Source organism: Brachyhypopomus gauderio, chromosome 10 (assembly GCF_052324685.1).
Source record: "Brachyhypopomus gauderio isolate BG-103 chromosome 10, BGAUD_0.2, whole genome shotgun sequence".
Classification (NCBI taxonomy): domain Eukaryota; kingdom Metazoa; phylum Chordata; class Actinopteri; order Gymnotiformes; family Hypopomidae; genus Brachyhypopomus; species Brachyhypopomus gauderio.
The window spans coordinates 13,862,699-13,876,493 of NC_135220.1; the positions used below are offsets into that span (position 1 = coordinate 13,862,699).

A 13,795-nucleotide genomic window follows, 5' to 3' on the forward strand; every position below is an offset into this window, starting at 1 on the left:
ACTCAGGAGCTTAAACGCCTTTTCAGGTGAATCACAAAATAACATTTTTAGTGTTTCTGAGCATTAAGAACAGAAATGACTCTGAATTTAGGTTAGTCATGCGTCAACATCATCGGCCTTAGTTCACTGGGCTTGACAGCTTTGAAGAACCGTCAACCTTTCAGAGGATGAGGGAATCCAACTGGCCCGGACAGTGAGCATTCTCTCACCGTTGGACCATGTTGACCAAATATGGCCGCCTCGAAAAACACTGGCAAGAGGCAGCCTCTCGCACCTTAAAACAAACCACGAGCCCAAATCTCCTAAACGGGAGCGAGCGTGGGCCGCTCTCTGTGTGCTCCACACATAAATCCAGCACTGGTCACGCCTCTCTGCAGCCCTTCACAGCTCTTGTGCCATACTAGGCCTCCCTTGGTAAGAGTGGAGCGTACTGCAATGTATGCTAATGGTCCAGGATGACTGTGCTAGTTCAGCAGGTCAACTAGTATGAAAGTAAGATATGTACCTTGTAATCAATGCCTTTAGTGATATACAATAATAATGGCTTTGTTGGTGCATGTGCAATAAAGCTGCTAAAATACTGGGCAAAACCAGAACACAGCAATAAAACCTTGGCTAAGGTGCACAGAATACACAGAATAACATTTATCTATATAGTGCCTTTTACAAACCCAGGCATGCTTCACATTGGGAGGGTGATAGGACGGGGGGGGGGGGGGGGCAGTCACATTTCAGATCACACCCCAGTTTGGACAACGGGGATCGGTAAGAGCTCAGTGCCATGAGGAGAAGCACCCCACACTATCACCCCCCTCCCCAAATGTGTGAGGCTAGGGTGGGTTATTTTGAACAGACAGCAGTGCAAAGCAGAGAAGGTTCCACCCAGTGTTGTATATTCCTCCCCCGAGGTAGTTGGTACAGCCTTTAGTGCATTATGAAAATGTAACCAGTGAACATGCACTCTCACATACTTTTATGTAGGGCTGTAAAAAATGTATAAATAAACAAACAAAAGGCTTTTGGTTGCAATCAGCTACAAGCATGTTGTATGTTAAACATACAAACGCATTGTGTCTGGTGCTGTTGACTGAGTTAGCTTGTTCGTGTCCTCCATGCACAATGCCAACACACCACCCTACCAATCACATCCAAGTTTACTTGTAACACAAACACACCACCCTACCAATCACATCCAAGTTTACTTGTAAGCCCAAATTTTCCAATTGCGCGGAACTGAAATAAGCAGGGTGGTCCTCTAACTTCAGTGTGTCATTTCATTCGCCAGAGTGTGATTGAGTCAAACACCAATGAGCTTGAGCCAAGCTTAGCCAATAGCTTAAGGTTCCATGTGGAATTCACACTTGTGATATTTGATTCCTCATTAAATTAATCCATCTTTGCACACAGGCTACGACAAATTCTCCATATGACTGCACATCAGCTATATGTACCATTACACCACTACTCGCGGCATGTTAAAACCCTCCATGGTTTCGTATCTTTATCTGTTTATGGGTTCTATACTTTCTTAGAAGATGTGAGAATGATGGGACCATCCTGGGGGTGTGTTCTGGAGGCGTGTCCTGGGGGCGTGTCCTGAGAGTTACACACGAAAGACTTTTCACCAAGGCCCAACAAAGACACTTGCACAATAATAAAAACTGAGAAACCTCGAACCAGAAGCAACTCAGATGCTAAACATACCTAAAGAATTGTGTTTGGCTATTATGAAATGCACAACAAAAATATGAAATATAAATCATATTAAGTCTAATATGTTAGACCATGAAGTTAAAAAAGTAAAAAAAACAAACAAAAAAACTGCAAACATGTTGACAAGTATGGCTGTGAAATATCCAAATTCAATTTCATCCAGCATTATCCAACAACAAACTTTATTATCTTTGATGTAAACATCAAATGTGCTTGTGAGTGGAACATTCACCCAACAGCAGACGACAAGTTCATGTCATGTTGTCCCAACTTCCACATCCAAACAATTCAGACCATATTGAAATCTGAAATATGTGGTCTGTCCCAACAGTGGAAAAATAGATTTTTTGTTGAAAAAAATGTAAAAATATTATCACTGGCTTTATTCTGCTCTCTGGCCTACAAGTAGCCATTTGTCCTTACAAGGCTCAGCGCTACCACAGCGTTCATGGCCAGGGAACGGGGACCACCTGGGGCCGGTTCTGAGAGTTGGCCCGGGCGGGTTGCTAGCGAGCTGCTGGGAGGGTCAGACGCAGGCCCCAGTGCCTCACCTACACACCCCTCCTCTTGTTTGGGGCAGGATTCTCCTCCAGTGCCCCCCTCAGTGAGACAAAGGGAGCCTTTATTGCCCTCCCACTGACCCACCACATGGTGCACAGTGGAGCATCAATGGCAACCTTGTTGCAGCGTGCGGGGACAACATGCGTGCTGCTCGCCGGTCTGAGCTGACCTGGGATCAGTCTACAGTGGCGTCGCTCCTGATGCTTCCGTTTCTCCCACGCCGCTGCTAATGGACCGTCTGCGCATGCGTGCACGACAGACCCGGCAGACGGACGACAGGGGCTCTATCTCCAACAACACACTGTCCCATCTCTCCTGTGTCACTCCTTTCCAGAGGACAATAACAGGAAAGAGATACGAACCGACATCCTGGACAGCTTCTTGGAGCAGCTATAACAATAACAGGCTCGTAGAAAGGTTTGGCTCACGCTTTATATCAGAAACAATGGCCAATGCCCCAGTGACCTGATGAGCAGCGAAGAACAGCAGGATCAAGTTCACATGCACAAATGGCTCAGGGAAGTTGTTTAAGTCACCGCACATCATCCTGTGAAACACACTAGCCAAGCTGGTCCAAATGGGCAGATCGCTCAGAGCCTTATTGATTAGTCTGAAATATTGACTAAGGCCCGGAGTGATCGTTATTTACCCCAAATGATCGATGCACACTAATGGCTGAGTGTGTGCAAAGGCTACATTTATGTGCACAGCAGAAGACCCTTCCACAAGCTTTCATGACACAAAAAAATGATGTTATGTTTATATAGTACAACAATATATCGTTATATACAATTTGAATCAGCTTGGAATACAAGTGAAGTCCAACTTCATCCAGCACTCTGGTCTTTTTAGACTCACAAATACACACACACTCAACCCCAGCTCACACCCCCCACGTGAGCTCATGAGTCTGAGGGTCTCACATGAGCCGATGAGTCTAAAGCCCTGGGAGACAAAACTGATCCAAGTGCACTTTCAGCTCATTCATAAAAGGGGACGTGATTAGACTGAAGACGCCAAAGACACCCAGGACACCCGGGACAACTCCTGCCCAGCAGACCCGCGGGAAGTGGGGCAAACTGCACCGGGACGAGTGCTGGGTCATAAGCAATCTTTCAGCAAAACCACCCAGTGACCTTGGCTACGCCACAGCTGCTGAGAGACAGATCTGTTAGAACAGGCTCTGTGTTTACTCTCAGAATTATACAGCACAGCGGCCAACCTGTTTTTACAAGCCGGCTTTAATGTTAGTTGCTGTAATGTTTGGACACAGAACCTGAACTTTCAAAAGTAAAAATGCAATCAATGGAGCAACAGGGAGTATTCAAGTGAAATCATGAACAGCTCTGTGTTTTAACAATAAATCAAACCTAATTAAGCTTTTACGCAAAAATGCAATAAATATTTACACAAACCAGTAAGCATGTGAATGTAATTATGATTCAAATAAGGCTACCTCCTTAGTATGCAAAGTATGCAGAGTATGTATCCTTACCATTTATGCACTAGCACAATCTCAAGCTAACCCCCTTTAAAGGTGAATATAAGAGTTGAAGTCTTGTGCAATATCAGGCAAAAAAAATGTTGTCACCACACCCCAAGCAGCGTCAAACTATTGGTGCCCGGAGGGTGCATTATTTTGAAGGTATAACTTGTTTGACAACCACTGTGACACGTACGTGATCTGTACTAAACACACAGTGGTGTGTGCAAAACACACACACGTTACACAGTGCAGTAACGTGAATTTGCGCTATATTGTTACAACTCGTGGCTGACGGGACGAGGACGTTCTTCAACCTGCTACAGTCAAACGGCAACACTGACATTCTCGGAGGTTTACAGATATAGATACAGCTGCCACGGGTCCCGGTTCGGCCGCACCGCCACACTCGCGCTATGACGCGTGGACAGTTGGAGAAAGTTGTAGACAACAGGCCGGAACACCAAGCCCGCCCCATGGCGAAAAAGAAGCTCGAACTGGGCTGTCACGACCAGACCTCATTCACCAGCCCCCCGACACTGGTCCACGACCCACTTTTCACGGACCAACTCAACGAAGGCTGTGGGGAAAATACGAGTTATTCTTCCGTCTTGGACTTTCCACACCGACCTCACCCGTTACTCTCACCCGCAATCGGATCCTTCACTTTTTAAAAAACATCTGCATTTCACCGGCAACCGTTTATCGAACATTTTTAAGTGTACAGGTCCATTTCTGGGTCTGTACACGCATGCACACCACAGGCCAGCAGGCTCGGGTTCCGTGTTGAACGAACTTCCCCCCCGTCACAAAGTTTCGGTAGTTACATTTGGTTAAAAAAAACAAGATTCCCCAGAAAACGGACCCGTCTTCGGTCTCACCTGCGCTCTCCTCGTCCTCTGGCGGTCCAGCCTCGCACGATAATCCCGTTCCCCAGCGGTGAAGTGTGTTCCGAACAGCCCGCTGAAGGTCAGACTGGGTTTTCTCGACTCCGTCCCTGTGCGCCGCCCGTTTGAGGCGGTGCAGTAACTCCACCCTGCAGCGGCCCGGCTACACGCAGGGCGTACAGAGAGATGTTGGCCAAGATTTCTTCTTAAACCGGATGCCGTTTTCCTCAACAAAAATCCCCCCCACAAAAATGGGAACGCGGTAGTTCTCTAAAGATGGATGGATGAATCGAAAACGTTAAACATATCGTAGCTTTTTTGTGTGTGTGTGTTTGTTTAAATGACTTCCTCCCGTATTGAAAACAGTTAGGCTGCTGCTTATCGAGATAATATTGGGTGATCGCTACATAAGGCAACGTATGATGTTTGTCATAGTAAATAAATATGTTAGAAACGGGTAGGATAAGTTTAAGCCACTTTTTGACGAATCAAAGCTCGGCGTACAAGCATACAATAGCGCCATCTCGTGGTACATAATAGTACAGCAACAAAACATAAACGTATTCGATAACAAACGGGTAGTTAAACAGAAAGTGAGGAACTCGTCTAAATGTGCATACTTTATGTCAAAGACCTGTTAAACAGACACGTAAGTCATAATCAGAACTATATCCAAGAACTATACTAATGGACTAGATATAATGGGCAAAACAACAAACAAGCAAAAAATTCACAAATGAACCTTGCCCCCACAGCTTCCTGATATTGGACCTGACGAGTTAGCTTTCAGTTTCACAACAGAAGTGGTTTAAGGCAAAACTTTTATACTTCTTCCGTGTCACTCGGATGGCGCCCAAATCTGCCCTGTGGGACACTCCCGTTTTTCAATGGTAGAAAAGAGATTGCCTGGCTTTGGTTAATTTAGTGTGCAATACCATTTAGATCACAAAGAACAGAACAAATATTGGTTGGACCAAATCTACTAACCAATGTTGAAGAAAAATCAACGTTGTTCCAATATTTTTGCACAAAATCTATATATATTTGCAAGATATGAAATGACCAATCATTTTTGTGCAACTGTTTTATATAAACTGTTTCCATTTATTCTGACTCAAAGAACAAAAACAACATGGATAAATTAAGATATTTATTAATTTCTTCATACATTTTTGCATACAATGTGTACATCTTTTTTTTAATACAGCTCGTTTTCTACAAAAGTTACACTTGATCAGTCACCAATTTATCTACAAATATAAATAATTTTACAGCTAGTACTGTACATTGCTCAGCAAAAATTGGTACAACTGATCACAGAGAAACTTGTAAACATTAGCCGTTTCAAGTTAAAACCTTAGAGCGGACAGAGCTGAATTGTTTTGGCTGTAAAATGGAAAAGAAAAATATTCTGAACATGCTTAGAATAAGGCTTTTTGAAGTTGAGCAATTTGCATCAGTACAATACTGAAAGATATTCTCAAGGAAATGCAAACAAATGCAGCAGGTCTCTAGTACAGTGTCTCAGGCTGCCATCTTAGATGTTTACACAGTACATTAAGCCCATTTTTAATAACGCCATCCAATCTAAATGAATCACTCAGTGTGGAAGTCATCAAACATCCAGTTTCATCGATGTCTACATTCATGAGACCAATCGGCTGACAAAGTATATGGCAAAAACGATACTTCATAAGCCCTTTAGGTTTTAAAGAATTGAAGAAGTAGAGTTACCATCTTGTTGTCCCAAGACCCTGGTTTTCCTTAAACCAGCCCAGAGAGACAGTACACTGCTACTGCTGAGGCCGCTCTGAAGAGTGCTACTGTTCAAACTCATTACACTGTGATCTTGTTAGAAAGGATCTGCTCTTTGGCAGACTAGACAACCAATGGCAAAGGACCAAAGAAAACAGACCAGAAATGAGTGTTTTACAAACACAAACGGAGCACTTTGAAATTCACTTGATCTGAAATGCATATAGTTTTTTTTAAAGAATACGTCAAAGCAATTCATTCAGTGAATGAGACCAAATTATGCCATAACACCACCCTTATAGGTGGGTCTCATTAACATTCAGTGAATGAGACCAAATTATGCCATAACACCACCCTTATAGGTGGGTCTCATTAATATTCAGTGAATGAGACCAAATTATGCCATAACACCACCCTTATAGGTGGGTCTCATTAACATTCAGTGAATGAGACCAAATTATGCCATAACACCACCCTTATAGGTGGGTCTCATTAACATTCAGTGAATGAGACCAAATTATGCCATACCACCACCCTTATAGGTGGGTCTCATTAACATTCAGTGAATGAGACCAAATTATGCCATAACACCACCCTTATAGGTGGGTCTCATTAACATTCAGTGAATGAGACCAAATTATGCCATAACACCACCCTTATAGGTGGGTCTCATTAACATTCAGTGAATTCTCTGATTTCTTTGTCTCAATTTTTTTTTGCCTTGTGGTTCCAGGAACAATCCAACAGCATCATTTCAATGGGGCAGTGGACTTGTACGTGAAGCTTCTTAAGAACACATTTTCCTTTCAATTATCCCCTGATAATCACAATCAATGAAAGACCTTATTCTACAACCCCATGTGTGTAACAGTCTCTTGTTTTTGAGGAGAACTTACATTTTTTATCCTCAGTTCACTTTAAGTGCTAATTATTTAGACAGTGAACCCACCAGCAACAACCAGCTGTTCCAGAATCTAAACTGATCTAAAGTATTTATACTTTTTAGTGGGCAGGTCTTCTCTCACTGCTGAATTAAAGTGACAGTAAGCCAGTCAAGGATCTGCAGAATTATGTAGATAATGTGTTCCTAGGGTGATGTGGCACCTTGACAGTGCCTGAGAATCGGCAACGACTAACATTAACACTTGGGTAAAAAAAACAAAACAAAAATAAAACATATTGCCTTGAGTTTATCTCCCTCGATATTGGTCGTGGTGACACCCTTAAAGGTGTATAAAAGAACGATTTAAAACGATGACAAACATTCGCAAACCACGAGGTATATAGGACACCATCGCTTACGTACGTGTCCAGTTTTACAGAAACGGCAGCAGCGTGGGCCAAGACAGACGAGCAGCATTTGATCAACAAAGAGGGAGGGAGAAGTAAACAAAGGCAAGTTTCCCTTTAGACCCACCCTCACAGACCCACCCTCACAGATCTAGTGTGAGATTCTCACGTCTCCCTCTCAGACGTCTGTGTGTTCAAGCACAGGAACAAAAGTGCCTGAAGATGCCAACTGGATGATAGCAGACAGAGGACTATTTGCAATCTCTCTTTCATAACTCTGCATAGATCATCAGTTCTGAGCAGCAGGCTTTGATGGGGTGGGTGGGCATATGATAGTACATGTCCATTATTATCCCTAAACTGGGTCAGCTGCAGATGTGGGGTCTAGCACAGGGAAACCTCTCTACATCCTAATGGGAGCCCACCTTCGTTTAAAAAAAAAGAGAGAAAGAAAGAGCTTAAACACAGTGACGGAGTAAACCAGTCCTAACCATCAACACTTTAAAACGTATGTGTATTTCACATCATTCATTGAGATGCATCAACGATAAGGCAGAAGCTGCTCCTCTCTCCTTTCTCTCGTTCTAAATTTTGAAATACACCAGTCACCCGTGGGCCGATAAAACCTCACAGAGGTCAACATCAGTGATCACCGTTACTAACGGCGACCGCCTCCGGGACGGCTGTGGTTGCTGGAATGCGTGGCATCTTCTTCACAGGGCTGGGGATGTTCTAGAGGAGGAGAGAAACGCAGGTGTGGTCAGAAACATCATGGGCAGCTCGGGCAGCTTGGCTTCAGGGAGGCACACGGTGCAGCCGTCTACAGCAAAGACGCGTTCTGCTCCGTCTTACCTCGCTGGTGGTCACAGGGTGGGGCAGCGCTGCCCCCAGGGGCCCGTGCTCATCCGGGGAGCGTCTGGCGTAATACCTGCGGTGCTTCTCGTCCACGCGGGTCAGGTACCATGTTCCTGGGAACAGTTCATCGACTGAACCCTGGGGGATGTAGTTCGCTGTTGGAGAGAAGATGCTGGCGTCAAAAACGCAAACATGGCTGATTTCAGTATCTCTAATCTACACTTTTAGAAAAAAAAAAACCCAGAATGCACTCCAGGGGAGAGCTGGAAGGAGAGCGCATGTGCCAGGTAAGAGGAGGTCCCTGAGGCATACCCAAGTGATGCGTCTCCTCTCTGAGCTTCATGTTCTCGGCAAATACAGCAGGAGGAACCCTCTTCCTGGTGTCCAGTTGGACCTGCAGGTCCGACAGGCTGGAAACAAGTTTATCCAGCATGGAGCCTGAAAAAGCACACGCGTGATGAATCACCCTAAATCGAGTGGTCAAGTTGCGTGTTGTGTTGTGCGCACGTGTCTGTTGGCTGACCGGGCGTTGCGTCCTGCGTAACTCGGAGGGAGTAGAGCGTGGCGGCGAAGCCCGAGCCGTACGAGAACACGCCGATCCTCTGGGCCGCCAGCTGCTGAGGTGTGTGTCTGCGCAAAGGAGTTTACACGTGAGTGACTGTGCAGTGCGAACTCTCCCACAGACAGCGGGAGGCCGGGCAGGCCTGAGAAGATGGTGCACCGGTACATACTGTGCTAGAACTGAAGCCAGGCAGCCATACACAGACGGGGTGTACATGTTGCCGTTCTGGTTGGAGATGAGGAGGGAGGCCTTGGTTTTCTGCTCAAACATCTCCGCGCTGGCTTTCATGAAGGCCTTCTCCACATTGCGGTCGAAATACGTGTCTTCGATTTTCACATCCCTTCACAGAAGAACAGGAGTGAAATCCACTGAAGTACAAATGGCAGACCCAAAAGTAACAATGGCCATGTGTAAATAATTCACATTACTGGTAACTGGTCTTTTTGTTACTGCACTACGACTACACAAAACTGGCCTGTAGCTGTAGATGCTGAAGTATCTGGCCTGCATGTGAACTTCTAACCTTTATGGCAGGTTTTACCTTTATGGTAAAGGATGGTCTTCAATGTGCAAACTGTTCTTAAACGCTTACAATCTGCTTCATCTCGCATGTTTCACACATTAATAGATTGCCACTGACCTGAATGCTTCTAAGCCACTGAAAGGACCACTCTCCATGTTGGGGTTGGTGTGAGACAGGAAGTCATTGAGTAGGAGGCGGGCCAAAGACTTCTGAACCAGTTTACAATAGGGAGAGTGGAAGACCATGAAGCCAATGTCGCTCAGACAGAATCGCCTCTCGAGGCCCTCTGAAATGATCAGACAAACACTTGTGGCTGAACCATGACAACACGGTGCATGTAAATCATGTATAAAAAAATAAGGTGTGCACAACGGCAGTTATCTTAGAGAAGCTGAGCGAGATGTTGTGGACGCGTGGTCAAGGCACGTTTGGAGTGTTGACCAACCACACATAAAACAGCTCATGTCATGTCAAGCGTGTCATACTACATACCTCTCTGCCACTGGGCTTGGATCTTATTGCGGTAGACCGAGTAGCATCTGTCTAATGCGCTGAGGTAGCACTGGATGGAGAGCTTGCCGTCCACCACAGGGTACTCAGACACCATGTCAGGTTTGTAAAAGTCATAAGCATGTTGCATGTGGGTCCCTCGTAGACCTACCAAGAAACAACATTAAAGAGAACATTAAAAAATGTTCTTTGTACTGGAAAGTATTTGGGCACAGAAATAACCAGGTGAGCATAATGTCAGAAGCTGACGATGGAACTCATTGTGGTTATTTAATAATTTTGTGACAATCAACTCAACACACTGTGCCAGACTTTTAAACTGAAATTGGTTTCGTCGCATGTTATCAGTTTGGACACACAAAACAAAGTTAAGCACAGCAATGTGCCGACTTTGACCTCAGCTGTTTTGTAAGCTTTTCTAGGAAAAGCAGTGATGCAAATGTGCCAAAGTTCATGAGGGCTGATGGTGAACAGGGCCACATACCTCTCTCAAACGTCAGAGGAGCGTTGGGGCCCACCAGCATGGCCACCGCCCCCGCCCCTCCCGTCGGCCTAGCGCTGCCTGTGGCATACACGGCGATGTCTCCTGCCACGACCAGAGCGTAGCGGCCTGCCACACGCAAACATTGAAAAACGGCACTTACAATAGGAACAACAAATAAGATCACCTGACTATTTAATTATTCCCACAGAAGAAAGAAAAAAATGGACTGTCACAGTGCAAGCTTAGGTTTTGGGAAATGAGCTATGTAGTTCATAATGTCATGTGGAGCACAGATGCAACCCGGGGCTGTGCATTCATTAATTACTCGACTAGAAGGGATGACTGGAGGTTGCTTACCATCCCAGGAGCTGGACTCCACCCAGTTGACGGCGTTAAAAAGTGCAGCGGTGCCTCCATAGCACGCATTAGTGGTGTCGATGCCCTCTACGTCAGTGTTTCCTGACTCCTCAAAGAGCTGCATTAGTACCGTCTTAACAGACTTCGACTTGTCGATGATGGTTTCTGTGCCGACCTCTAGTCTTCCGACGCTGTTGTGCGACAGGTGGTTCCTCTCCATAAGCCGCTGCACCACAGTCAGGCAGAGAGAATTTATGTCTTCCCGGTCTGAGCAAAAGCCCATCCGCGCCTGGCCGAGACCGACTGTGTATTTTCCCGCTCCGACACCATCAAACTCCTCCAGTTCTGCCTGGTCTACATACTGGGATGGAATGTAGACCTCCATAGCAATGATGCCCACATCTTTGGGCCAAGTTGCCACGTAGTTTGCAGGAAGAGATCCAGGCATAGTGAATGGACTGTGAAAGAAAAATGCACAGAACTAGAATGATTATCTATTTGGAAATGGCGAAATAACAGCACCAGACAAGTCAACAACCTCTCGAAGTATCAAAGTACCCTACTCCATTCATAACCTTTGGAGAAAAAAAAGTCGTGTCCAAGCGTGCAATACAGGTAAATCTTCAACGACGGGATTAAAGGTTTAGGTAGTGGTGTAAAGGTCACAAAGCTGGAATGCAATGAACCTTTACCTAGTTACACTGGTCTGATCAATAAGACCAAATCAGTACAGTATGTTTAAATTCCTCCTCGGCTTACATCATGAATTATGGGGAAAACTATAAACATTTATGTTTTGGAAGTAAACTGTAGTTTACTTGTTTTTGCTATAATTTTAAAAGAAGTAAAACGAATTTAATATTGCAGCTGGAAGTTACCTCGCATCACCAGTATCACGAAAATACTATACATATACATAATATATATATTATCAAACGATATTTTCGACTCTTTCTACAAAGCCAATTCATCAGCTCTTGCTACAATCTCATAGGACTTATATCTAGTTAAATGTTCCTTATTAACTAAAATACCTAGTTAGCTGGCACACATTGGAATAGCACCACCAACATTAGGTGAGGGGTAAGTGTCGCCTGGCTGACAGGCCGAGGGACCGTCTGACCCAGGGACGGTCTCTGGTCTGACCAAGTTTGTCCCTGACCTTACGGTGTCAGCCACGTAGCTAACGCTAGATAACCGAACAACACGGGTCTGTTAAAACGTTCAAAACCGTGTTAGTCATCGAGGATTTGTAGATGACCATGTTTGCAAATGAACCGGGAGTAATGACACCGGCTAGCTCCAGAACAAGACAACCGTGTTATTCTAGCAAGTGCGTCAGTTAGCCAGATAGCGCCATAGTTGGTCCACCAGCCACCGGCTCACACGTCCTCACAATTCACAATCTAACTTTTTACTCCGACGAGAGAACGACTTTTCTAAGAGTCCCCCCACAACCTTGTGTTCTCTTACCTTAGAATCATATAGTAGAAACTATCTGAATGTCAAGAAGAGAGTTGCTGCCACTTCCCAGAGAACATAAGGTCAGTTTTTTTTTCATGTGACGGGTGTAGTCGGACAACGTAAAGCGACGGACCGACTTCCGGTTCAGCGCGCTGGAGATCCGCTACAGGGCAACGCCTACATATTAGTCTGATTAGTCTAATATTAGTTAATATTAGTCTGTGAATGAGACCCCTAATATGCGTTTTACCCTTTTTGGCAAATACAATATTATTGAGTTATTGAGGCTTGCATAAATCATTATTCTACCTCTTCTATCTCTGGTGTAAATGTAAATATTCTTATTTTTAATATATACAATTTTTTCTATTTTGTGCGTATCGTCTTAATTGGATCCTTTGTTAGACGTCATTTGGCGTTAATTATAACAATATATATAACATACATATATATATAATTATAACAATATATAACAAATATATATAATACATAACAAATATATATAATTATAACAAATATACAAATGCTATTATTTATTATTATTATTATTATTATTTTTATTATTATTATTATTATTTGTGGTGGTGGTGGTTACCGATAATTCACTGCCCACATTGCCTATTTAAAAACATTGTGAAGCGACTCGAATTTATGTATGATTATATGTTTAAAGAAATAGAAGTAATAAATATAAACAGGTTCAACATGTAGACATATAGACAGCTATTTCAGTTCAGTGTTGTGATTTGACTTTGGCTTTAGGACAGTGTTTATCCCTCAAGTTTTTACTGATGTAGTATTTCATTAGAAACCACAGAACCATCAGTTGTGTTCTTTGTCATGGATTGGTAACATATTTTACTTTTAACACTTTTTTACACTTTTTTTTACGTGAACCGTCATAGGTTAATATACATTACAACAGCTATTGGCGTCTTAGCATCTATTTATTTAATTTATTTATTTGTGTTCTATAATCAAAATGCTAAATTAAAATCTTACATGTTAGTACGTGAACATTTGAAATGTTGCTTGTGCTAGTAACTAAAACAGCCATATGCAACACGAAACTGAACATCCTTTAGGCTACGTGATTTATTTAGATATGAGATAATAAATACCACTCACCTTTACAAGTGTTCAATTCTTCAAGAAGTATAACAAATAATCACTATAAGTATTGTAACCTATCGATTCTGTTGCCGAATGCGGCGTGGACACAATCTGCTTGGGCACATAGGTTAATCATCTCTTTATATATGTTAAGATGACTGTACCTGTGCGCTCCATATTACTTTTTTGAACGCGTTTCACGTGCCCAATCATCGCAGAGAACCAAGATTCTCAAGTT

At 43.7% G+C, this 13,795-nt stretch overlaps 2 protein-coding genes across 4 annotated transcripts in view; both read right to left on the reverse strand.

The window, feature by feature from the left end:
• tln1 (talin 1) overlaps positions 1-4,969 on the reverse strand; it is a 59,740-nt gene extending 54,771 nt beyond the window's left edge. Inside the window, exon 1 of one of the 2 annotated variants that reach the window (XM_077019690.1) lies at positions 4,639-4,969. The gene's annotated coding sequence lies outside the window, so the exon portion shown is untranslated. The remainder of the gene's footprint in view (positions 1-4,638) is intronic. The other variant, XM_077019689.1, reaches the window with a different exon arrangement.
• An 812-nt stretch (positions 4,970-5,781) lies between these two features.
• On the reverse strand, positions 5,782-13,715 carry hmgcs1 (3-hydroxy-3-methylglutaryl-CoA synthase 1 (soluble)). 2 transcript variants are annotated; one of them, XM_077019702.1, is made up of 10 exons: positions 13,573-13,715; positions 10,981-11,438; positions 10,624-10,749; positions 10,122-10,286; positions 9,747-9,915; positions 9,276-9,446; positions 9,068-9,174; positions 8,857-8,982; positions 8,542-8,699; positions 5,782-8,421 (listed from the first exon to the last, which is right to left on the reverse strand). In XM_077019702.1, exons 2-10 carry the CDS (start codon positions 11,426-11,428, stop codon positions 8,332-8,334), a joined length of 1,560 nt encoding a protein of 519 aa, XP_076875817.1. In that variant the 5' UTR covers positions 11,429-11,438; positions 13,573-13,715; the 3' UTR covers positions 5,782-8,331. The 2 variants fall into 2 exon arrangements, with proteins under 2 accessions (XP_076875817.1, XP_076875816.1); XM_077019701.1 differs by lacking the exon at positions 13,573-13,715 and adding an exon at positions 12,454-12,602.
• Positions 13,716-13,795: the final 80 nt, after the last annotated feature.

Coding starts and splice junctions, on each gene's coding strand:
- hmgcs1 (XM_077019701.1), bottom strand. Junction 10,750..10,980: donor GGAGTCCAGCTCCTGGGATG/GTAAGCAACCTC, acceptor TGCGTGTGGCAG/GCCGCTACGCTCTGGTCGTG. Junction 8,422..8,541: donor ACCCTGTGACCACCAGCGAG/GTAAGACGGAGC, acceptor CTCCTCCTCTAG/AACATCCCCAGCCCTGTGAA.